Raw genomic sequence first — 25576 nt, 5'->3', positions numbered from 1 at the left:
GAAATATGTCTAAATAAAATTGTCATGATATTCTTTCTAAAAGTCTGCAGGCTGGTGTTTCTCGACCTAGAGGCCGTACCCAAGACCCTGATATTCTACAAAGTTAACATTACATAAAGCAGCGTTTTTAGCCTCAGCAATTTTAAGATGTGTGGAGCTCAACTTCCAGAATTCCTTAGCCATGGTGGCTGGGGAATTCTGGGAGGTGAAATCCACACATCTTAAAATTGCTGAGGTTGAGAAACACTGACATAAAGGATGGATGAGCTATTATGCAGAAGAATGTTCCTTGTGCTATATTATGCAGAGGCTATTCAGTTGCAGGCTTAGAACAGATGGCTTTTTTGCTAATACCCTGTTTTTATTTTCTATGGCTGCACAAAACTGTTTTCCCAAATCCACTGATTTATGACTCCATTCTCTTCAGTATAGAGTTGTTAGCATAAAGAACATGCCTGATAAGATCCTTTTATTTAATTTATATCTTAGCATCCATTGCCAGTATACTTGAGGGTAGGGGAATTGTTCAGATAATCAAGACTAACTATATCAGAAGATGATGGATTTGTTTTTTTAATACATAATAAATTAAGGGTCATTGAAATAGCAAGAAATCGCTTTAGTTTTCAATATATTTTATTAAATTGATTGAAGTCATAAAGGTTTCCTGACAGCCCACTCATTCCATGAGGTAGACATCTCCTTGTGCCTGATGCTTGCAAATTCGTACTTAGAAATCTTCCTTGTTTTCATTTCTCCATCTTATTTCATTTCATCACCTTTCAAGTAAAATCACTTAATATTGTCATGAAACAGTTTGAACTATGGCTTCTCCCTTTGTTTTGTTAAATGCCTTGGAATCTTGTGGCTCAGGTCTGATTGATTTTACTCCCAATTTTCTGTTGTAATCTGTGGCACCAGCAAATCTATTACATTAATTGAAGTTACATTTCTCAGTAATTTAACCCAGGATCTTATTATACATCAGTATAATTCAAACTCAGTAATTTATAACTCAGTAATTTAATCCAGGATTTAATTATACATCAATATAATTCAAATCATTGAAGAGATCAAGTTGTTCTCTGTAGAAGTACTTATAAGACTTGCAAGCAGAACTCATTTTATTAATTGTTAAGCAATTCTAAGAGGCATGTTTTGCTGGCAGAGATCAGATATCAGATTTAAAATAAACGAAACAAAAACAAAGGTGTCTGGGGACCTTGGTAAGCTATTTCTTCCAAGTTGGGCCACTACTGGGGGGCGGTATTCGCTGAAAATTTGATCGAGAAACCTACAGATCTTGAGCTGGTAAAATCACAAATAAAACAGGAGGAAAGTTTTCTTCCTGTAACTCCTTAGGTGGATCTGACTGATTAAAAGTGAATGCTGACTGAAAAAGACACATCTTGGATTCACTTCTTCAGCATTTTTTAAAAATCTCCTCTTATAAATAACTTTGTGCAGAAGTGTTGTTGAATGTTCATAAACTGCTTCCCTTCTGTAAAAAATGGGTAGAATTTGCAGTGAAGCTCATTTTGGCTCAGGATTGGAAGAAACGTCTTAATGATAAAAAGAGATTTTCGAGTGAAGCAGATTTCCTTGAGAATTTATGGATTCTCCCTTGCTGATAGTATTTAAGCAGAGGCTGGACAGCCATCTGTTAGGCGTACTGTCATTGTTAAGATGCCTGCACTGACCTTCAAGGTCCTTTTAACTCCAAACTTTCAGATTTATTTCTATATTTATTGAGTTAATACCTGCTGCAATTAGCAAGATTCTCTGCAATTACAATAACTAGGAACAAATAATAGCAGCTTTAAAAATGAAAACATCCATGTAAAGCTAATGTATACATTACAATTTAAACAGGAATAAAACAGTAGAGTGCCATGTCATTTCCTGTAAGCCTTCAGCAATAGCCCAGTCTTCAAAAGATTCCAGAAGACTAAAAATGTCTGGGGGAAGGGGAGATTTGATCTCTAACAGAAGCTATTCCATAGCGGAGGTGTCACCATTGAAAAGCAACATTTATGGGCCTCCAGACTATGAATTTTGTGAAAATGGGGTTATCACCCACAGCCTTTCTTAAGACACCTGAATCATGTAGGTCAATTGTGGTTGGAGGAGGCAGTCCTGCAAGAATGTGCAAGTCCAGCATGTTGAGGGTTTTCTAGATGACAATCAGCACTTTGAACTGAAGCTGACAGTGTCAACTGAAGCTGATGCTACACTAATAGATAGTGTAGTACCCAGAATGCAGAGGTAAGGTACTCACAATATGCTTATATTTCATGATATGCCCAGTTTTGGGAGGTTTGCTTTTTCTTCCTGAAAAAGGTAGGCTACTCGGACCTGAAAATTTACAAACTCCTTTAAATATTTGCAGAAATACTGTATGCCTGTAACTCTAAAAGCAGCCAAAGCCTGTGTGCTTCCACCTGCCTTCCACAGTTTAATTCCTTGTTTGTTGTTGATGAATAGGACTACTCTGTATATGAAGATGCAGTCACCTTATCTTTGCTAACTTGAATCCCTGCAAATGAGGTTTGTGAGGATACGTCACAGATTTGTTTTTTGGGATCCACTCAATTTTATGTTTTGTCATCATTTCCATTACCCCTGGATGCCCCACTCCCACAGCACCCTGTCTTCAGGTTAATAGATTTATAGAAGTTTAAGGAGATTCTGAGCAAGACATCTCATAAGGATTTTATCTGTAAAATTGTATTCTTGAAGATAAAAGGTTGCACTTTTATTATCCTTCTGTAAAAAAAAATGATTCTATTTGTAAAAGCAGTTGCATAATAGTTTTCCCAACTCATTATGAATTAGATTTTTTTTTTGTATTCATAGTTCTGCTTATGCTTGCACAACCATTAGTAGAAGCATCATCACTAAGAAACATATCTTCTGTATTTTTTTCACTAATGTTATATTGGATACAACCTAGATACAATTCTATGAATTCCTGTACATTAAATAAGGAGTTATTGCCCACAGTTATTACAGTGAATCTCAATGGAGTTCATGTTTTTCAGTTTTCTTTCATCAGCTAGTACAAAATAGTTTATGCAGATATGGATTTGAGATGAAAAATTGTGTTGCTGCTTTTGTGGGTCTTTTTGTTAAGGCAGTTTTGCCTGTGGTATCCTCAACAGATATGGATCCTCTTTTGGGTGTAGTCAGCAGCAAAAAAAATCCTGCTGTATGATCAGGTAGGCAGCTTTGTGCCATATTTTTAATTATCTGGACAAAATAGAGATTGTAATTCTTTTAAAGGAATATTTAGATGCTTCTGATGAATTTTAGTATTCTGCAACTTTTGGAAGCCAACAGTATTTATCATCCTATCAAATGAGTGAGATTTTTAAGAGGGTTTTCCTTATTGCTATTAAATGATCCATGCTAAGCTCTTGATTTCAAGTTTTAAAAGTGGTAGGCAAATATTCAACTTTTCAGCTATTTACTTGCATTAGCACTACCTCCTTAGCTGCATCATTTATCCAAGTGTGCTGATTTGAACAACATACCATCTTGAAAAGTCTCCTGGAATAGTCAACTTTTTCCTATATCTACATCCATTGAAAATGATGCTCACAGATGGTTTCATTCCAGGTAAAAGACTTTTCACAAAATAACTCAGGGTGGAAATTTTCTGTCTCTTACTCTTTTAAGCATCAGCAGCAGGATCAGTGAGCCATATCGTCTTTCTTCAAGGCCTGCAGAATGTAATAAAAAAATAATAACTTGTGGGCTTCATTCTGACCTAGTTACTTTTTTATGCTCTGATTTCAGTATCAGAGATTTCTTATTTGTTCAGTCAGATGGAGTTAAAAGTTGAGGAGCATTTTTATCTATAGCTATTTTGGTGAGATCTTCAGGGACCTGATGTTCAGGTACCATCAGTTTAATTCACTTCCTTCTGACTATAACCTTGGAAGCAAATCCAATATTTTCTGAGAGTTCTGTTGGTTCCATCTACAAGCAACAAAATATTTATGAGCTTATTTGTAGGGAGAAGTACCATGATTAAATTGAGATACATGGGTCATTAATGTATTTGTTAGCCAATACTGCAGATTATATTTGGACCTAATCTTTCATTAGATTCAGGCCTAAGATTTAAAACTATAGATCTACAGTAGACAGACTATGCAGCTGAGAGCAAATCCTCAGTTGAGCACAACTATAACTGTTCTCTTGAAGTAATTTCATATCAGTGGTAGATTCAATCTCAAGTCAATTACTATATCCACATCCATTATTTCTGTTTCTTTTTAATTTTTTTATTAAACCTTCATTAATTCATTAATTTGCAAGAAACTTATAAGTTACAATGGCTTTTCCCAACCTGAGGTCCTCATAATTCTCGTAATTCCCTCATAACTTCCACCCAGAGTGGTGTCCATCTAGAAGCCATTAGATTGAGGAAGGCTACTCTACATTTTTTTAAAAAGAGTATTTTAATAGGTTGCACACAAGAATGAATGTGTGACTAGATTAGAATTTTGCCTGATAATGGGAGTATAGTGAGTATATAATAAGCAATGAATTATATTCAGACATTATGTTTTTAAGTGTTGTGAATGTATATGGAGCTGAAAATATTTATTTTAGAATTAGTTGGAACTCTTCATGGGGATCCTTTATCCTATACATATATTTGCACCACCTCTGGTATTACAAGTACTGAAAAGTATCAGAAGTAATCAGGAGCAATGATCTGATAAACCCTTGGTTCCTAGCACTCAATATTAGAACATTGTCTCTGTCCGCTGTTGTATTCAGGTTTCCTCTTTGGCTCTTGACCTTGGGCTGTCTCTGGACACATGCACTCAGATTCTGATTCTGTCAGCCATCTTGTCTCTTGTATGATCAGATGTGTGATTTCTGATCTCATTGTTTGACTGAAGCTGGAATTGTACAACAGAGCTATGCTATGCTTTTGGAGACAAAAAGGTGCTTCAGAGCTCATGGAAGAGCAAATGTAGGACCTGTCTGCAAGTTCTTAAACCAAATGTGCCTTTTCCTGGGATCATGCAGCAGGCAACTATGCAATCCTGCGAAAACATGCAGCTGCTTTAAAGAGTTGCAGATAGATGTTCCATGAGAGCCCTCGCATACTCCAAAGCACTTTTTTTTCTTTTTAATCCAGAGCCATATCGCACAACATATTAAATTAGACTAAAATAAGCTTCTGGTTTGGTGTGTTGTAAGAACTAATCATTATATAGTATGTTCTGTTATTCAAGCCATTACTTATAAGGTTTCTTTATTTGGATAAAATGTGTGGGTTTTTTAACACAACAATTGTGTGTTTTGTTAATTTGAACTAAGACTTCAGTGTGTGGTGAACCCAACCTGTGCATCACTGGTTGCTAACTACCTGACTATCTTAGCAAAGAGACTGCTTGGCTATCTTCTTCTCCCCTGCAATGAGACAGATGGCCCTTGTAGTGATGCCATAGATGAGGTCTGAAGAAAAGTATCCTCATGATAAGAAAACTAGAAGTAAATTAATTGCATATTACAACTCTCTCCACCTCTCAAAATTGTCACATATGAATGTCTGTGTAGGGAGGAAGGTGTAAGTAACAGCAATAAGGTAGAACTACCCACTCTCTTCTGAATCTCAGATGCCACCCAAATGGTAGTTTGTTCGTGGAATTATAAAAGCTGTTTCAGATTATATTACCCACTCCAGAAATTGGGCAGAGCAGAAGGAATTTGTTATGCTTCTTCAAAATCTCAATGGAAGGGAAAAAGGTGATTCTGCCAATCCTTAATCTAAACCAATTGCCATTCTCTGTTTCATTTGAGATATTTGAATAGTATGTTTCCATTTATCTTCAGTTAAGACAAAACAGCAGATCTCTTCTGTTTAACCAAAGAACTAATAGGAAAATATATGGGGTAAGTGAAAAATATACTAAGAAAATAAAATTCTACAGTGAGAGATAGGAATGGTAGTACATCAAAAATATCATTTTGGACTGTAAGAGCTTTGGAAATGGGTAGCTAATATTTTTATAGAAAACTTCACAATGCATTTTAACAGATGGCATTATATTGTACACAAAGAGCAAAATGAAGACGAGAAGATAATATTAAGTAAGCAGTATTTCTAAGGATGTGAAGGTTAGAACAGATTACAAACCTAACAATATGTTACTGTGCAAGAAAGGTAATGTCTTTTCAAGTTGCATTAACAACAGCATCATTTCCAAGACTCATGAACCAATAGTATGACTCTGCTCAGCCCAGAGATTAGATCACATTTAAGTACTATGTCACTTCTGATCAGTACAAGATAAATGGGAAACAATTCAGGGAGAACAAGAATAGTGATAAAGTTCTAGAAGAGAAGATCTAGTTCTCACTGGAAAAAAAAAAAAAACCTTGGTGTTAGGAAGATACATTGTAGCCTAAGCATATTGAAGTTTAATTTTTTATCTGAAGGGGAATATATACATACATACATACATACATACATACATACATACATACATACATACGTATATATATACCTGAAGTGTTCAGAATAGGAACAGAACTAGTTCAAATAAATTATAAATTAATATAATGTGCTTAACTCAGATTTTAAAAAAACAACAGCTTCATAGTAAGTGTTTCAAAATATTAAAAGGATTATAGGAAATAAAGGTAGTAGATGAGTTGCCAGTAAACAAAGAACAATAATTTGTATTAGGTTAAATTATCTCAGCCTCATAAACATTAGTTAAGGTGGATTTATAGAGTTAGAGAAGGGTGGCAGAAATATTGCCTTGGTTAATACTTTTAAAAGGCTCTTACGAAAGAAGATAGTATTTCAACCTGCTTATAATACAGTGGATTTGTGTAGAAATAACTCCTCTGTTTATTGGCCCTTATTGGCTCTCATTGGCTCTCTGCCCTTTGTGTGATTGTGACCATTTGCAAAACAAGAATTATAGTTGCACAAATAGTGGGAGCTGCTTGGATAGTCTCAATAACATGTGCTGGTTCATAGAACTAGTGGTACAGTGAAATTCCCACCATATTGAGAGTCCACCAACACCTCCAAGCATTTCCAATGTCTGTTCATGGTATTGTTTCTCAAAAGCTTGGATAAAGATATGTTAGGAATGCTTTATTTTTTTCTTTTTGGTAGATTTAGAGCCTAACTTTCATATAGAAGCTCAAGGAGGTGTACGTAGCAGATGTTCCACTGTGAGGTCTACAGCTGAGAGAGAAAGTTGGTCCAAAATTAGCCACTGACCTTCCATGGCTAAAGATGGACTTGGATCTGGGTCTTTCCTGTACCAGTCCTAGCTACTATACCACGCTGACCCTTAGGAATAGGATCTTTTGGTAGGATATCATTGATAGGACATTTCAGGAAAGAGAAAATAAGATGAGGCAAGGACAGTCCTGAAATTTATGGAACTTCACAATATAGTCTAGCACTAAGCCTGAACTTTCTTTAGTCCTGCCCTGAGAATCAAGTCATCTTATACATTGAGTCTACCTCTATACAGACTTGACTGTTTGATGGAACACTACAGTATGATTGTTTTCTTCTTTTAGGAATGTACAAGCCAATGCTGTAATGCCACAACTTGTACTTTAAGGCCAGGAGCAGTGTGTGCCCATGGACTTTGCTGTGAAGACTGCAAGGTGAATGTTTTATCTTCCTAATATGGGATGGGCAGGATTCCATAATAATGTTCATGTCAGTTCAGATATTCAAGGCTGGGGTGTGGATGTGTTTTCAATAGAATTCTTTGTGCTCCTGTCTTGTAATGATGAAAAAGTTCTTGAGGAGACTATTTTTTAAAAAAGGAGCCAGCATATCTTCTCCCATAAGACAGTGTGTGTTTTTTTAATACCCTTTGCTGCTAGTATTAATAAATGGAGTCCTATATGTGTATGCCTACCACGGCAGAGTTCTTTGAGGTTTAAGATGTGTATTTCTGTGTGATGCAGAACATCAAAGCATTGTACTTGCATTTTAATGAGGAATGAAGGTAGGCCTTTGAAAGTAAGCCATAAACAGTTCTGCAGTATAGAGAGGCATATAAAGTGCTCTTTCGCTTCCCATGCTGTGTTTAATAGATGCTTGGTACAGAGTCTTAGGAAGAGAGAATGACAACTTTAGCCTGTAGCACAAAAGCCACTATATGATACATTTCGTTCTTTGAAACTGCAGTCCCTTCTTTCTTCCTACAGCTGAAGCCAGCAGGGATTTTATGCAGGGGTACCAGTAATTCCTGTGATCTTCCTGAATTCTGTACTGGAAGCAATCCTCATTGCCCAGCCAATGTTTACTTGCATGATGGGCACCCTTGTTATGGGGTAGATGGGTATTGCTATAATGGTATGTGCCAGACTCATGAACAGCAGTGCATCACCCTTTGGGGGCCAGGTGAGCTTGAATTTTTTATTACTCTTTCTTTCTCTAGATATTTATCCATCCAAACAAATTAGCTCTGACATTTGGAGGAGGCTTTGAGAGAACATGTAATGATTTCTTACCTCTCAGAATTCATGACTACAGAATAAATCTTTCCTATTGCACTTCATCGTCACACGCCAAACTCCTTCCTCAAGCTGATAGTCAATGATGCATCCCTGTTGATGCAAGTAAGCTGGTGAAGGTTATGTTAGAAGAATAGAATTAAAATATGCAGAGGATGATATTTTCTAATTAGGTTAACCTCTTTGTCTTGATATACATCTACCTCTATTAACCTATTAAGCTTAAAGTTTTCTGGGCAGTGATTGTTGCCGCCACTTAAAATGTTGCATCCTTCTCTGACTGTCTCTCTCCAGATGTTTTGGGACCACAGCTTCCAACCAGCATGGTCCTGTGGTTCCAACATACTGTATCTTACAGGCTCTAGGCTGGAGAAGGCTGAGCTGAGCTCATCTCAGGCTTTCAGAAATATCAGTTGCAGCTCATTATATGTTGTCAGTATCTATTCTGCCAAAATGAGCAAGATTTTTTGCTGGATCCTAGCCATAGGTCTCACTTTAGAACTGTGCACATGCTTAAACATAGCATGGAGATTCCCACTTACCATCATTGTCCTTACTTGTAACCACCCCAACTGAGAACAGCTGAATCCTTTCATAAATGAAGGCTATGCTTGAATTTACTTAACTGTAAAATGCAAATACTTGCCTACCTCTCAGAAGTAATTACTATTATGTTTGCTTAAGCACTTAGAAATTTCTGGGACGAGAGCCACTATGTAAATGCATAGCATTAACTCTAAAAACATAAGTCATAGTTGAGGCTGAATTAGGACGAAATTGTACCATCAAATGTATTTCTATCAGATTGGGAACTGACTTCAACCATTATCTGGCTTTGGCTGATAAAATAATCTGAATCAAGGACAGAGGAAGTGCATTAGAAAACTGCATATCCATTCACTCAAAATGTTTTGCTGTTGTACTTCTGCACCATCCCTTTTCCAGCATTTCATTAATAAGCTATGTTACTTTTTCTGCCTCCATTTTTGTCAACAGTGTACTGCCATAATAGGCCATTTAGACTACAAAATAATGACTGAGAGTAGCCAGGTCCTAAAAAGGGCAATAAGGAATGAATTAAGAAAGTTGATTAAAATAACATGATGTTACCTGGATTTCAAGAGTCCTTCCAAGAGAAGGTCAGATGAAAGGCTTCAGGAATTAAGTAATTTCTTCTTTTAGGTAGCTCTTCTGTTGATTAATTCCACTGTATAATTTAACCTCAATTCTTATAGCATACATTAAAATGCAGTTTTTATCAATTGCTGCTGCTGCTGCTAACGATGGTAGTGATGATGTGCAGAATAAAGCTTTACTGTATTGTATGTTTACTGGATGACAAGTAAGACATAAATTAGAGCTCTGCAGAAATTTGGATCTGAAGGGCAAGATGTGTTTCAGGGCACACGTAGGCACATACGCAGCTCCTTTTGGGTCCCATTACAGCTGCTTCTGCAACAGATGTGTGATCCCAAGAAAAGATGCATTTGGTATAAGCTGTTCCAGACAGGTGCAGAAGGCCCACCCATAGGCAATCCAAATGGCATTTTGCCCTTCAAATCCAAATCTCTGCACAGCCCTAATGTAAATATAAATAAAACAAAAAGTCGGCTACAGCTACCAGAACACTGTTAATGAGCTGAGAATGCTGTGCTGGCATCTGCTGAAAAACACATCGATACCTGGTGGCTTCTCCTCCCAAGCTCCCAGTCATTTTGTATAGCTGTTAAGCAAAAATGGAGAAAGTAGAAAAATTAATTTTTGAAGAAAGTCTCCATGTAGCAGATTGTTAAGAATTTATCTGAGAATTCTTTTTGCATTCAATTAAAGAAATAATTCCAAAATTTCCATTACGTTCAAAAATTTCCACTAAGATTTACAGTTGTTCTTGTGATTTAAAATTAGTTCAAATATTGGCAAATCCTAAATCTCTCTTTAAAAAAATAACATTAACATTATAATTTATTCCAATAAAATATCATAATAGAAAGAATGTTTTAAAGTGCTATAAAGAATCCCATATTAAAGAAATATTATTTAGCAGACTGGATTCAAGGCACATTTATGATAGGGTCTGTGTTATATAAGAAAAGTTCTATTCTTGTTTTGTTTCTGCAGCTTCTGCCTTTAAATTAAGAATAAAACTTTTTAATACTTCATTTTTATAAAGTCACATTGCTGTAGCTGTGACCTACTGCTGTATAGTGATATGACTGATAGTTCTGTAGAGGAGAATGCATTTGAATATTATCTGCTGCTTTTATTGGCATTTTCAGGAGATGCTTAGATATGCAGATAAATCCATTGGTGAGAGAAACATTGATTTTTCTGAGAGAAAAGAAGCCTCAGCCTTTAACAAACTGGAACTTTCTAAGGCTGCAAATAAATGAATCCTTACTTTAAATTCATGAAATTGAATGAGGGTGCCTGTACATTTTTTTAATGGGAATACTTATGATGATGACTAAATACTGTCATCAATATTGTGATGACTGCCACAGGTATAAATGGGAAGGTTAAATGGTAAATAATACTATCTTTGTGAACCATGTGTGTTGTTTACCATAAGAATTAACTGTCAGAATAGAAATATAAGACAACTGTACATAAAATCCCACAAATACACATAGGACTCTTTACACATGCATATATCTTTCTATCTCTATATTCTGGTTTTTTGTCCTTTCTGAAAATTAATATCACAAGTACCCTATAGTACCTTTAGAAAGAAAAGGAGACCATTTATAAAATTCCAAAGGCATCTTACAGAGCAGTTCTTTGTATTTAGACTTAAGTCCAATTGTTTTCAACTGGACTTATTGCTAGATGAAATATGTATAGAAATGCAGGTTGAATAATCCTAATGCAGAGGTTGATCTCATAATCAGGGTGAGTTTAAGGAATGTCCATGTCCATTGCCACAGCAGTGGTTTGAAGCCTTCTCTGTACACACAACCCTAGATTAACATTTCCATCTCTTTCTGCGAGAAGAGATATTAAAACTATTTACTTCATATTTAGTTCACAAAACCTGAACTAAAAATTAAAGCTGTATCTAACTGAAACACATTGGATGTAACAGACTACTGCAATTTGTCTTGAAGACAACCCAGAAACTGAGGCTGCTACTGAAGGATCCATTTGCCCATTTGGTGACCTGTGTCACACAGTTTAGTAAAATAATAGTATCCTTCAGGAGCTGAACTGGTTGCTGGTAGACATCCAGCCCCAGTTCAAGGTCATTACCTACTGTATAAAACCGTACACAATGATTCCTCTGGGACCATTTTCTCCAGCTAGAATCTACCTTTCTTAAGTGGTCTAGTAGGGAGGGGTTGCTCTGGATACTTAACCCCTGGGATATTACTGGGGAGGGGATTCAAATGACAGCTTGTCTGTCCAAGTGAATTTTGCCCCTTACCTTGATTTCCTTAAAGGAACAGTGAAAACAGTTCTTTTCCATAGGGCATGTGGTATGGCAAAGTTATAACTGTGCATAGCAACATACTACCTATGGCATTTTGTGTTTGATCTTTTATATTATTGGTTGTTGTTATGGTTTTACTGTTTTTTCTGTGGGAGTCACCTAGAGTTTGGTGACTCAAGGAGTAAATAAATAATAAAATCAAAATACTTAGTATTTTCATTTTTAAAGAATGAAACTCTTCCTTTTTAGAGAGAGAGAGGGAGAAAGACTCTCCTTGGCAGAGAAAGAGAAATTGCTTTTATTTTTCAGATACTATTTTCATTGCTTTCTGCCCTTTGCCTTATACCAAACTGCTATAGCAATTGTCCCCATTTATGCTACAGCAAGAAACAGAAAAACAAAAGATCCATCATCACGAGAGTCTTTCTACAACTAATATCTTAGGTGTCCATTTATTCCTATCCTTCGTTTCTGCCTTTTAATCAGTTACCTAACCATAAGAGGACCTGTGATCCATAACTATTCAAGAATTTTTGGTGACAAAAGCTGTTTGAAGATCTAAATATACAGTGTCAACTGGATCACCTCTATCTACATGCCTGTTTATACTCTCAAATAATCCCCATCCTCTACTACCTCTCATTCTTCAAGCAAAGCAGGTAGCAAATGGGATGGGAGAAGGAATGGCAACAACAGCAGCCCCAGGACACCATGTTTCTCAGTTCCTTCTCTGTCTAACATGCAGAAGAGAGGACAGTGGCTAGTGGGGTGGTGGCTTAGCTGGGCATTGGCTGCCCATTGGCCAAATGGCGACAACTACAGTGCCCTGGCGGGGGCAGACACTGGAACCCACACTGCGTGGCAAGCCAGGAGGATAAAGTCCCTTCACCATGACTGTCAGCAACATCTGCCATGGCAGAGTGCTTTTCCTTATGTCATCTAACATGCAATGTGCAAGTATGAAAAGTAATCAACCCCCATAGGGCAATCAGTTTAATTAAACAGAAGACTAGACTCAATTATTGAATATGCCTTTAAATAATCAGGGCAATTTAGGCCAGCCCTGACTTGTATAAATCTCATAAGCTTTGGCTGTCTTCATCATGGTAAGTAAGTAAGTCTTTGTTTCAGTTACAAAAGATCAAGATGATAATGGAGAAGAAAAAGAATAAAATACTCAGACTGAACTTAAACTGAGTGGATGATTCTGTAATGTGCAGAATACGCATGGGTAAATATACATATATTAACCAAAGGTTTCCAAAGAGCAACTTAACTCTATACTCTTCTGAAGATATCCAAGAACTGCTCAGTGAAGTAGTTGTTTCATCAGACTTACAAAAAAATTGGATAACAAGGAAATTGAGAGCCAGATAACAAAGAATGGGCAGCACAATAAAATATTTGTGAATTATTCAAGTTCATTGAATCAAAAGTAATGGTCTGTGGACATTGGAAGAAGGTACTGAATCAAATGCTGCCTTTAAATCAATGAAAGCAATAGTGGTGGTGGTTAGAATACTTTTCCATTATAGTAATTGATGCAGCACTATACAATAATTGAATGTTGACTGTCCCATTCTGAACCCAGCTAGCTTCTCAGCCAGTACCTTAAACTGATCCAGCTAGTCAATTGATTTCCAATCAAAATGCCTAGTACAGAGTTTACAAAGTATGCTTAGCGGATTAGACAAAAATTCCCAGATAAGATTAGTCCTCTTTCTTATAAATTGGCTCATTGGCTTCAGTCATTAAGGGAGCTGGAGGAAATTACTGGTATGGTGAATAAAAAAGTCCATACTGGGTCCACTAGTTAGAGTTAACCTTTACAAGTTCAGCCACAATTGGATCATGAATACCCTGTTGTTTTTCCATTTTTCAGCTGGATAATATGTTTGGAAATCTCAGAGGAGACATTGAAAGCTAGCCTGGAATACCAGGTGAACTGAGGAGGGATCAGGTGATTTAAATCATCACTGAATAGAGCACAGAAGTGTTTTGCCCAAACCTCGGGAGATATTTATCTTTCCATTTCAGATGTGGCTTCTGGGAAAAGTAGTTCACAAGAAATCAGAATATTGAGGGCTTATAGGCTTTGAAGTTAGAATATCTTTCCATTTCAGATGTGGCTTCTGGGAAAAGTAGTTCACAAGAAATCAGAATATTGAGGGCTAGCTTACGCCAATTGTCCAATTGGGCCTTCTGGTTTTTCTTTTCCAGGAAGATAAGAAGGTCTTGTAAAATACAGAGCACCAGAAATGATGCTAATATTAGCTCTTTAGGCCCTGTACATTTCAACAAGCTTGGACCTGGCTTTGATACATTCTCAGTTGAAGCTAGTCTGGAATTTGAATTTAGTATTCTTCTTTGTGACCTTAGCCATTATTGCTTCTGGATTACTATTGATTATTTGTTGGAAAGTACGTATTACTACCTGCTGGAATGGGCTGATGGTGAAGGTATAGATCAGTGTTTCTCAACCTTAGCAACTTTAAGATATGTGGACTTCAGCTCCCAGAATTCCCCAGCCAGCATGACTGGCTGGGGAATTCTGGAAGTTGAAGTCCACATATCTTAAAGCTGCTAAGGTTGAGAAACACTGGTATAGATAAACTAAAAAAATTGAGGGCTGCCCCCTCCAGCTTCCTAGTATATCTAATTTGATAGTCCCTGTCCATCAAAGTTTTATCCAAACTATTATACTCCAGACAACGAACTAGAGTATTGGTACATAATCTCACAATGACAGGGAGGTAAATACTATTGGGTTGAATACTAATTTTAAACTAAATAGGTATAGTGATTAAATTTGGGGACAATATGATAAAACCACTTCCACCACAATATATAACCTCATTTTAGGAGGGGACTGGTAGACTCATTTACTGTCACCAATTTATTTACCTTTGAAGAAATGGGGTAGATGATGAATCAAGCCATTTGGAGATGGAGCTAAAGTATTGCATCATTTGGGCTCAATGTAGTGTTAATATCACCGGATAGTATTAGTGCTGAGGCAGAATACCCTAGCCTCAGAGCCAACAGATCATCTTTGAGCTTGTCATAATTACCACTTGTTTGCCTTATTAGCTGCTGGGGAGGAAAATACACATTATTATTAAAAACAAAAAACAAAAAAACCTATGATCTCCAGGTTTCAGAGTAATAGCCATGCCCAAAAAGGCACAAGGAGAGACCCCAGTGCTAGTTGCTTGAAGTTAATCTGAGTTTATAATCCTGAGTTATATGTAAATTTGGCTAGCTCTCACACTGAGGGTAGTCCATGGTAGATTGGACACATACCCATCAACTCTAGATCCCAAGTCTCTTGCAAAAAGATACTGTCATGATGATCTCTCTGGATGGAAGGTTTACTCTTTTTAGTGTAATCCTTAGAGTGTCACCAAGCAATGTCAGCAAGTTTTCCTGCTGATCTCCCAGTAGTCATTCAGCTATGTTACTTCCTGGATGCCCTATGGCAAGCAGGCTGGAGATACTACTGTAAGGTTATTCAAGACTTACATGGTGGCTTTGATGATTTTGTCCTTAGCCCTAGGGCATATATTAAAGACTTTTATGAGTATCTTTGAAACATGTGTCCCATCATAATTTCTTGGGTGTTATTTAATTTCCTTCTGTCAGGGGAAAAACCTCATTAAACACGGGAGACAGACACACCAGAAGATACAGTAAGTCACTTCAAAGTTCTAAAAGCTTTATTAAATGTTAGTTCAATAAGCAAGTAAAATTCATCCAATAGCATACAAGGTACTTACTTAGATTCACATTGCAATGAGGACCATCATGAACAACCCATCAGGTAAGACAGCTTGGCCAAGTGGCCCCGAGCCCCTCCCAACAATCCTTTTTATTCTTCAAAACCACAAACCACAATCATGACTCCCAGGATGAGCTACCATCCTTGGTGCTAATTTTACCACACTTCCCTGTTCCATCCTCGTGTCACACTCCTTTTATCAGCATTTTACTTTGTCCATCTATTTTCTGACTTCCTTTCCATGACTGAAAACTAGTCCACATAGCAATTTTATTTATTGCTCTATAAGCTTGTTTTATTTGTATGTTACAATTAACAAAGGCCTTAAGTATTAATAAAATCAGTTTTTTCCTCTCACACTTCTAAGTTCTTCTGTCTTGTCATCCAAATTAAGAGATACTTGGCTGTAGAGTTACTTCATCAGTCACCTATACCGTCTTTCTCTCACATCTCTTTTAGTTTAGTAATTGGATAAAGAGGCCTCTTCAGGGACTCTCTAGGCAGAGGCCATTTTAAAGGCTGTTTGGAAGCTTCATAGCCAGGTCACTTTATCTGGCTCTCAGCTATTATCGGCATCATAGGAAAGCAGTAGATAAAAATGTGATTCATGGAAAGTAGCAAAGTAGAAATCATGGCTCCCAAATTTGCCAAAAAAGACCTGGATGGCCCAGACTTCTAGAGGAAAGTTGTAAGGACAGATAAGTCAAAAGTGAAACATTTCAGGATATGTTCATGAAATAAATGTCAACAACAGCAAAAGTTGGTGCTATTTGTTCACTCAGACTATATATATCTATATGTATCTATCCACGCACACACACACACACACACACATACACATACACACACATTTATATACATACATACAGTGGTACCTCGGTTCACGAACGCTTCTGTTCACGAACAATTCGGTTCACGAACAGCTCCGTTCGCAAAATTTTGCCTCCGTTCGCGGACGCCAGATCGGGTTACGAACAGGATCCGCGGCCATTTTCCCTCCCGTGATGCATGGTCGCGGCTTCCTGTAGGGAGGGGGACTCTCCCTCCAAGCAATAACCGCCTCCCCACCCGCCTTCCTGTCCTCCACGCCAGGAGTCGCATCGAGCAAGGTTAGCTTTCTCTCTCTTCGTACTGTACTTTGTGTCCTATTTTTGCGGTTTAAAAAAAACAAAAACATATGGTTCAGAACGGATTAACTGTAATTACATTGAACCTTATGGGGAAATTTGATTCGGGACACGATCAAAAATCGATTGGCGACCAAATTCGGAGGGGTCAGAACGGATTAACCATATTTACATTGAACCTTATGGGAAAATTTGATTCGGTTCACGACCAATTTGGTTCGTGACCAGAGTCACGAACCGAGGTACCACTGTATATACATACACACTAGGACCCACATGAAATTCTGATAAGATACAGTGCCAAAGATAGCAAAAATTCAGAAAACATAAAAGGCGTAATACTTTTTCAGGAAACTATATTGCTCAGTCCACACTGATCGACATAATCTCTGTGTTCTGGTATAAAATGGAAATAAGGAGAAATGGTCTGTTTGCTCTACAATAGAAGATCTGCACTTAGTGTGAGAACAAGTAGGTTGGGTTCACATATTGAGCTAAACCATAAAATGGTTTGTTTGATTTGACTTAGTGTGTTATAGGAATCCAAAGTGAGTTGTCATTGTAGTCTATTCAATTATTCAACCATAATTAGGCAAACCTTACTTTAGAGTGATGCATGAACCACAATGAAATTATTTTACACAAATTTAGAAATAGGGTGGGAGGTTTCAGCTAAAAAGGCTGACAAATCTTAACTTGGAGTGTGAAGTTCTGATGGCTGATAGGAAGTAAGATAAGCATTCATTCTGTTTCAGCAAGTTAACAATCTGCTAGAAATCTTCACAAATCATTTTCACTTTGCCTCTTCAAGTAGCAAAATAGAGAGAGACAAGGCTTTCTGCTTCAGTTTATCTGGTAGAATTATGATAAATGGGTTTCTTCAAGAAACATATCACAGTTTGTTTCCTTAAGTATCTTTCCGACGGTTTCTTAGTTTGTGCTTTTATTTTAAGCTACTATTTCAGCTTTCCCTAACTTGATACTCTCCAATATGTTGAATTCCAGCAGCATCTCTAATCAGGAATGGCATTCTGGCTACTGAGTGATGAGAATTATAGTCCATTCACATCTGGACATTGCCAGGCTGGGGAAGGCTGTACTCATGCCATCAATTCTCCTTATTTTTACATAAATATAACTTGAACGATAATAACATTGTGGTATTATAAGAGACTAGACATATGGGCTGCAGGGAAACAAAGATGGTAACAAATTATTGTGTTACTGAGGCTTAAAAGCCACTTGAAAGGGATGGTGGTAAGACTTGTTTGCAAGCCAAGTTCTTCTGTAAAAGGTGCTATTCTCTATCCCAAAATCTCAGCCTGGCTCACACTAGGTAAGATTCTTCCCCTTGAAAGCTCATAAACTTAGTTTAGATGATTTTAAAAATCCCATATAAAAAAGAATGACATTATAAATGTTACTTTTTTTTTTTTTTTTTGCTGTTTTGTTTTTTCACCAGTGCACTAACAATGACAATCAGTTCAAAGACAATGACAACCAGTTCAAGTCACTTAGAAGACAATTTTTTGCATACCATTATTTGCTAAATGCCTATTTGTTGGGAGGCTGGGGCGGAGTGGGGTGGCGGCTAGCTGGCTGGCCAGCTATCCAGGCAACAGATATCAGATGTGGGAGAGAGAGATCTATAGAGATTTGCCCAGAAGAAAGATAAATCTTTCCCCCAGTGCAAGGAATCTTCCTCTTCTCCATCCCCAGAACTAGCTCTCATTGGAAAGGTATAAATAGGATGAACTGAAAAGGGAAAAGAAACACACACATACATTTTCTATAGAAGTAGCACAATAAATTCCTGCTACATACCAAGTGGTTGAAGAATGGGAATAAGGGCTTTCAGTTATATAGGCCTGCATTGAGATTATGAAGGAAATTTCTTACTGTGCCAATGAAAGAATTAAGCAACACAGGAATAGAATTTATTTATTTACTTTATTCGACATAGATGCCACCTGACTCCAGTTGACTCTGGGTGGCTCATAGTGTAAAAAACAAAACAATAAAAATTACATATAACAGTAGCAAAATGGCAGATCTGGTCAACAACAACAAACATATACACCCAGCAAGGGACTCCAACCACCCTAACCCAAAGCCTGGGAGAAGAACCAGGTCTTTAAGGCCCTCTGGAATGCCCTCAGGATGGGAGCCACCCAGATCTTAGGAGGAACCTTATTCCAGAGGGCAGGCACCAATGACAGAGAAAGCATGCTTCTGGGGTCCCAATAGATGGCAATCAAAGGAATCCAGAGTGTGCCAGCCTTCTCAGATCAAACTGGTTGGGCTGGTACCACAGGAGATACAGTCCCTTGGATCAGCACCTTGGATCACACCCAGAAGCAAACTGGCAACCAGTGCAGCTTGAGAAGCAGAATTGTCACATGGGCATTCTGAGGCATGCCTATCACTAGTGACACCACTGCCTTCTGGGCCAGTTGAAGCTTCCAGGTGGTCTTCAAGAACAATCCCATATAGAGCATGTTGCAGTAATCAAGCCGTGAGGAGAATGGAAGTATCGTTCTATTTTTCAGATTTTCTTGGTGTACTCCTTTTTTAATCCACTATCTACTGTACTCTTTTTGTAGCTAAGGGCTATAAAATGCTTCTATTCTCAGGACCTGAATAATAATACCATAGGGATCTGAATGCCCTAAAAGTCACTTGGTCTTCTGCAGTGCTTCCAAAGTTCTGTTTTGGGTACAATATTTTAAAGAAAGTTCCAGCAAGACACATGGGACAGGGTTCAGAAAACCCAGTGTTTCAAGCTCATGCTTTCTGATCTCCTTCCTCTCAGGAATTCTGATTTCCTTCCTCTCAAGAATCCCAGAAAATGGGATATAAATTAAATTATACTCCTAAATTTATTTTAGGAGTAATTCTTCATTCTGATTGTGGAATGCTTCGGATTGGAGACCAGTGGGAAGTACAGAGATGTAGACTAGGCTAAATCAAAAAGAAATCCAGAAAAAGGCAGTGGAAACTATTTTCACATTGATTGCCAAGACGACTACTTGGTTGTGACCAAGTAGACACCAGGAGTAGAAATCAGCTCAAAGGGATTGTTATCTTTTATGCCTGGGGTAAATTGCTAGGTTATTTATAATTGATCAGCTAAGATTTCCAACTTTAACAGTTTAAGAAAAGCTAAAACAAAAGTTTGTTTCTTTTCTTTCTCCTCTGAGTTAAATCTTCTCAATTTCTTGTCTCAGAAATAGATTTATACTTGTATATGGAAGCCATTTGTTGCATAACCACTAGAAAGATAAGGTATTAATGTTCACATAAATAAATCATATAAATCTGCAGTAGATAAGAGACTTTCCCACCACTGCTATTCTTTCTATTCTATAAAGACACAATATATTTGTAGGTTTCAGCTGTTGGGGATAAACCACAAGATGATCCTTTCATGCACCATGACATCAAAAAACATTTAGATAAATGTTTTTGGAACAGAATACTGGAGTAGACAGATTTAATGGCTTCTTTTAACCATTGCAGAGAAAGAGAAGCAGAGAGAGAAAAAGAAGGATTGCATGTACGTGACTCAGTGTTCCAGTGGGTACAGTTTTCAAGCCTGAAAGTGAAAAGAGTTGGCTAGAAATATATTCACACATTTTATTCCTCCTCAGCGTGTCTCATCATAAAAAGTACAGCTGCTGCATAATCTACTCAAATGCATTTACCTTTCATTGAGCAATCAAGCGCTTCAAACAGGCTAAAACAGTTAAAATTTACTTAAACTTTTTTTCCGTGAATTTTATTCAGGTAATCAATAGTCTTACTATTCTTACTATTTAAAAGTTTCATAAGAGAAAATATTTTAGTAGGCTTTAAAAAATTGTTATACAAACACATCCTGCTCATTGGAAATCCAATCTCAGTAAAGACCCAATGATACCCAAGCTTTTAAAATCATCCATCCATCCATCCATCCATCCATCCATCCATCTTGCATCAGTCTTCTGCCTTTTACCTGTCTGCCAATTTACAATGCAAGAAATATGTAGCTCTTCAAAATTTATGGCACAGAAATAAAATATTTTCCCTCAAGAAGTTGTTTTTCTACCTCACCCATTGCTCAACTAGCAATATACTGGTGTAATGGGAAGAAGGAATAACCTTGAGGGACAGGAGGAAGAGCTGCTACCAAAACAGCAGTCAGATAAATGAAACCTGAGTCTGAAGCAGGACTGTAACCTGAGAAAACATCTTAGACAAGATTTTCCCTAGTTCTCACAAAGATAAAGGAAGGGAGAGGGGAAGCACATTCAAACTTGCAAGATTCTGTTACTATAACTTTATAATAAAAGTGATATTAGCCTGTATGACTTTGGTTTCATGTCTGGTCTACCTTGAAGGGCTGACAATTGGGTATCTGCTTACTTTCTATTTACTTTTGCTTACCTTTATCTGAGCAGGAAAAAAAATATTTAGAGGAAAAAGTGGATGGTGTATAAATTTCTGCTAGTTAGAAATGTACAGGTTGAATAGGAATTATGAGGGTACAGAACTAAATGCAAAGGCTGTCAGTCCAAGTCTCAGAGTATAGAAGGCTGCTAGTAACCCAGAATAATTAGCATGCAAGTCCAGTATTTTAGTTATATTGTGAGAAACAGGATTTTCTGTTTGCTAATTTTGTACTTTGGCTATAGGCCACACTGAGTTTTCCCTGAAGCTGAAAAAGAACATACAAATACAGTATTAATCTGTCGGAAGCAGACAAAATTTTCTCTGACCTTACTGTGAAGGTGGTATCATATATCATATTAAGGGATAACTTGGTTTGTTGGTTTGGGCTTAATGTGTTTGAGCTTAATGTGATCCCAGCGAATTGTAGCCTATTTAATAAACCATGTTTAACTGAACAATGGCTTGATGATTGAGCATGAAATTTGAATTCCATCACAGTCTATTCTAAAAGCCGGAACAAAATATTTCTTGCTGCAGCCAATTGCATACACACACACACACAGACACACACCCCTTTAAGAATATGTTTATAATTGTGAAATGTGAGTAGTTATCTTAAATAGTAAGTTTTCTATGGGTGAATGGCTACTTTATTGCAATTACAGTGCATCCATTACATTTTTTTTACCTCCAATGGACTGCAGTGAACATAGCTGATAATCTCATGATTTCACAGAGGTGGGTAGAGGCACCTGTTTGCCTTTTGGAAGGAAGAGGGGGGAGATTCTACAGTGTAATCCAAGGATTTCCCTCTTCTACTTTCTTCTTCACTCTTCCCTACCAGGTTCCCACTTTCTTATATCCTTCATAAATATTTTTGCCTCTGTTTTAGGTGCTAAACCTGCTCCTGAGATATGCTTTGAGAGAGTCAATTCTGCAGGAGATCCATATGGAAACTGTGGCAAGGATTCCAAAAGTTCTTTTGCCAAGTGTGAGCCAAGGTACAAACTCTGCATCTGTCCAGAACAAAAGTAACTCAAGCAGTGCTAATAGAGAGGCTGATGATATTTCAGTGGTTTACATTATTCCTCCCTTTTCAGAGATTCAAAGTGTGGAAAAATTCAGTGTCAAGGGGGAGCAAGCCGACCTGTAATTGGTACCAATGCTGTCTCAATAGAAACAAACATCCCACTACAAGGAGGAGGCAAAATTCTGTGCCGAGGAACTCACGTTTACTTGGGGGATGACATGCCTGATCCGGGTCTTGTCTTGGCTGGGACAAAATGTGAAGATGAAAAAGTAAGGCTTAGAAATCCTTTCCCTCAACCCAGTCAATGTCTAAGGGTCCTTGCAATAATTATCTTTCAAATATGCATGCATTATACCAGTCCTTTTTTTTAGTCTCACTTTCTGTACTTTGAACTAACAGACTGGCAAACCTAACATAAAGGCTTATGCAAATAGCTCTTCTAATGTTACTCCAGAGTTTATTGATAATGCATGGAATCAATTTATTGTTTAGCCAGAAGGACTGGCAATAAATTGGTACATAAAAATGTTGAAACAAGAGTGTATAGTGCCAAAGAAATACCCATGTTTTAATGTTGCACCAGTTTCTGATAAATTATGTATTTTATAGAATATTATATGAAAAAAAGAGGAGAATGAGCCAGTGATTGGGCTATATAGTGAGCTATGTCTGCAATGCAGCAATATGCAAAGGGTTTATATTCAAAGATTTACGTCCTGAAGTTTCTTGTGGTTTGAGTTAATATTAGTGTCAATATGGTTTGCAGTATTTCCTGTGTCCAGCAGGATCAGCTAGAGTTGATGACATGAGTCAAATGTGGACTCATTGGGACTTACATCCATAACTTACATGGAATAACAAATGTTGAACATCTGAAGTTATAACAACTGTTACTTTGCACATGGATAAACTTTCCTTCTTTACTAAGTTATTTCATGAAACCTGGTTGGATGAAGACTAAAGTGAATGTCTCCCAAGTACATCCCTTTGGGATTTCTATGTAACAAAAGGGTGGACAATCAGTGGGACAGGCAGCTCAAACACCATCTTTGCTCCTTCCTCGCAGGATTACACCCTTGAAAATCCAGCAGCAAATCAACTAGTAGTAGTAGTAAACTTTATTGTCATTGTACCTCATACAACGAAATTAAATGCCATCCCCAGTGCACCTTATAAATATAAAAACCATAGAATAAAAAACACACATCCTTCACATTCTGTTCACCATTGCACAACCCCTGATGTTACATTAATATTGCACTATACAGTAGAGTTCAGTATAGTTGCAGCTCTGAGATAAAAGCTATTCTTCAGCCTATTTGTCCTTGTTTTTATTATCCTGTACCGTCTGCCAGATGGTAATAGTTCAAAAAAAGAATGTCCCAGGTGGGATGGATCCTTAAGAATGTTTTAAGCTTTCTTAAGGCAGCGGGAACTATAAAGTTCTTCCAAAGAGGGGAGAGGGCAACCAATGATCCTCTGGGCAGTGGTGGTAACCCTCTGGAGCGCTTTCCTATCTGCCACTGTGCAGTTAGCAAACCATACACAGGTGCAGTAGGTTAAAATGCTATTTTAGGTTAAAAAACTATCTAGGTTAAAATACTATTTTTTGTGATGAAGTTTTTCATTCAGTACAGTTGCCAGACATAAAAATGGTTGCCTACTCCTCATCTCTGGGGATCTCATCTTCCTTGTCTTGTATCTTCAGATAGTCAGCAGGACTGGTATCTATTATTTGGAAGCCAAACAGGATTGAGATTTTGTTAATGTTCATCCTTCTGCCTGACATTTTCTGAACATGAGCTGAAGTAGTTTTGAATGTATGGTACTGAAAATCCCCAGGCTTGTCCTAAACAAGTTCAATATTGATGTCAAAACTGCCTTGTCAAGAGCTGCTTAAGATCTAGCTATCATATCAGCCATTGTCCTATTTCAGATAATATGTTAGGACAGATCTGGACTCTTCTAATGCTGTTGCACACCGCTTAGAAGGTTTAAGCCAACATTATTTTTCTAGGTCAAGTGAAGATCTAACTTTTTATTCTTAATTCAGGAATCAGTGCCTACTGCCTGACTATAACTTTTATCTCTTAAGTGCCTCTCTGTCAGTATTATTGTAATTATGTATATATGTTGTAAATTATTGCTTATTTTACTTTCTTTGGACTTTTACTTTGGTTATTTTGTGGATTGTAACAAGCAGATTCTAACGATTTCAAATACATAAAATTTGTTCCAGACTGAGGAGAAATTCTCCATGTAGGGGAGCTGGTAGAGATGGACAGATGATGGATCAATGATTAATGCAATTTCCTATATTCCTGTTTCAGAATATAAAACTCTTTTCCTGAAACATCATGTGAAATGGTCAAATTCATTAAAAAGGGGGTATTGCAAAAAATACCCAGGATATCTTTAAGATTGTAGCAGAGTGTTTCTTCTATGGATATGCATTTCAGATGCAAAATACAGTGGAATTATACATTGTAGCTTTGCCTTCCCCTGGAAAATTTCCTGCGGGTACCTATAAAGATGAACATCCAGCTGGGATCCATCAGACGCTGTCATTAAAGGATTTTAGAAAAGTCCTGACAACTCATCTGTTTTCCTTGGCCTTTTTGTGATTGTGTTCAGTTGGATTGTTCTTGCTTTTCATCTTTAGTTGTGCAATATTTTAGTACTGTCTAGGCTAGAAATGGTTTATTGCACAATTGATCGATTTTATTAATTTTTGCTCTTTTATTATTTATTAGATTGTATTATATAAGCTACATGGGGGGGCTTTAACCCTTAAGTGACCTAGAAATGCCTTTAAAACATAAAACAAATAATGAGTAACATGTAGCCCACACTATGTCCTCTGATTTATAAGAATTGAATTCATTTAGACAGATTTGAGTCTAAATGAATTGAATTCATTTAGACGGGCTTGCGTCTTTCTCTCTTTTGTTTCAGAATTTAATTATGAGCTATTGGTTTTATTTCCTTGACTCAGGGTGGGATTCTTTATGAAAATGGATTCCAGTGTCTTAGCACTGTGTCAAGGCTATGGTCTGATAGGAGAATGCAGAACATTTTAACTTAATAGTTGGAACTATGCTATTTAGTGGCTTTTGACTGATACTTCCATCTATTTGTTCATTAGCTATGTGCTTTGGTGTAGTCAAATCTGGGAAAGTTGCCAAAGCATAAAGCAGTTTCTGCAAAGCAAAGGAAAAGCTTTTCACATCTAGAAGAATATATAAAGCATATTGCTTAGTATA

At 37.2% G+C, this 25576-nt stretch overlaps 1 protein-coding gene across 3 annotated transcripts in view; it reads left to right on the top strand.

Annotated features, from left to right (window-relative positions):
• ADAM12 (ADAM metallopeptidase domain 12) overlaps positions 1–25576 on the top strand; it is a 291574-nt gene that overhangs the window by 231854 nt on the left and 34144 nt on the right. For all 3 annotated transcript variants that reach the window (XR_015794354.1, XM_088131906.1, XM_088131905.1), the window contains exons 13-16: positions 7570–7659; positions 8212–8407; positions 22176–22284; positions 22384–22582. Coding sequence is in view for 2 of the 3 variants with exons in the window: in XM_088131906.1 (XP_087988032.1) it covers positions 7570–7659; positions 8212–8407; positions 22176–22284; positions 22384–22582 (594 nt within the window). In the remaining variant the exon portion in view is untranslated. The remainder of the gene's footprint in view (positions 1–7569; positions 7660–8211; positions 8408–22175; positions 22285–22383; positions 22583–25576) is intronic.

Source organism: Python bivittatus, unplaced genomic scaffold (genome assembly GCF_059951505.1).
Source record: "Python bivittatus isolate LINGU-HERP-01145 unplaced genomic scaffold, Pbiv_v1 ctg000980_np1212, whole genome shotgun sequence".
Classification (NCBI taxonomy): Eukaryota; Metazoa; Chordata; class Lepidosauria; order Squamata; family Pythonidae; genus Python; species Python bivittatus.
Note: the sequence above shows the minus strand (reverse complement) of the source record. Positions and strands in the feature narration are given on the sequence as shown.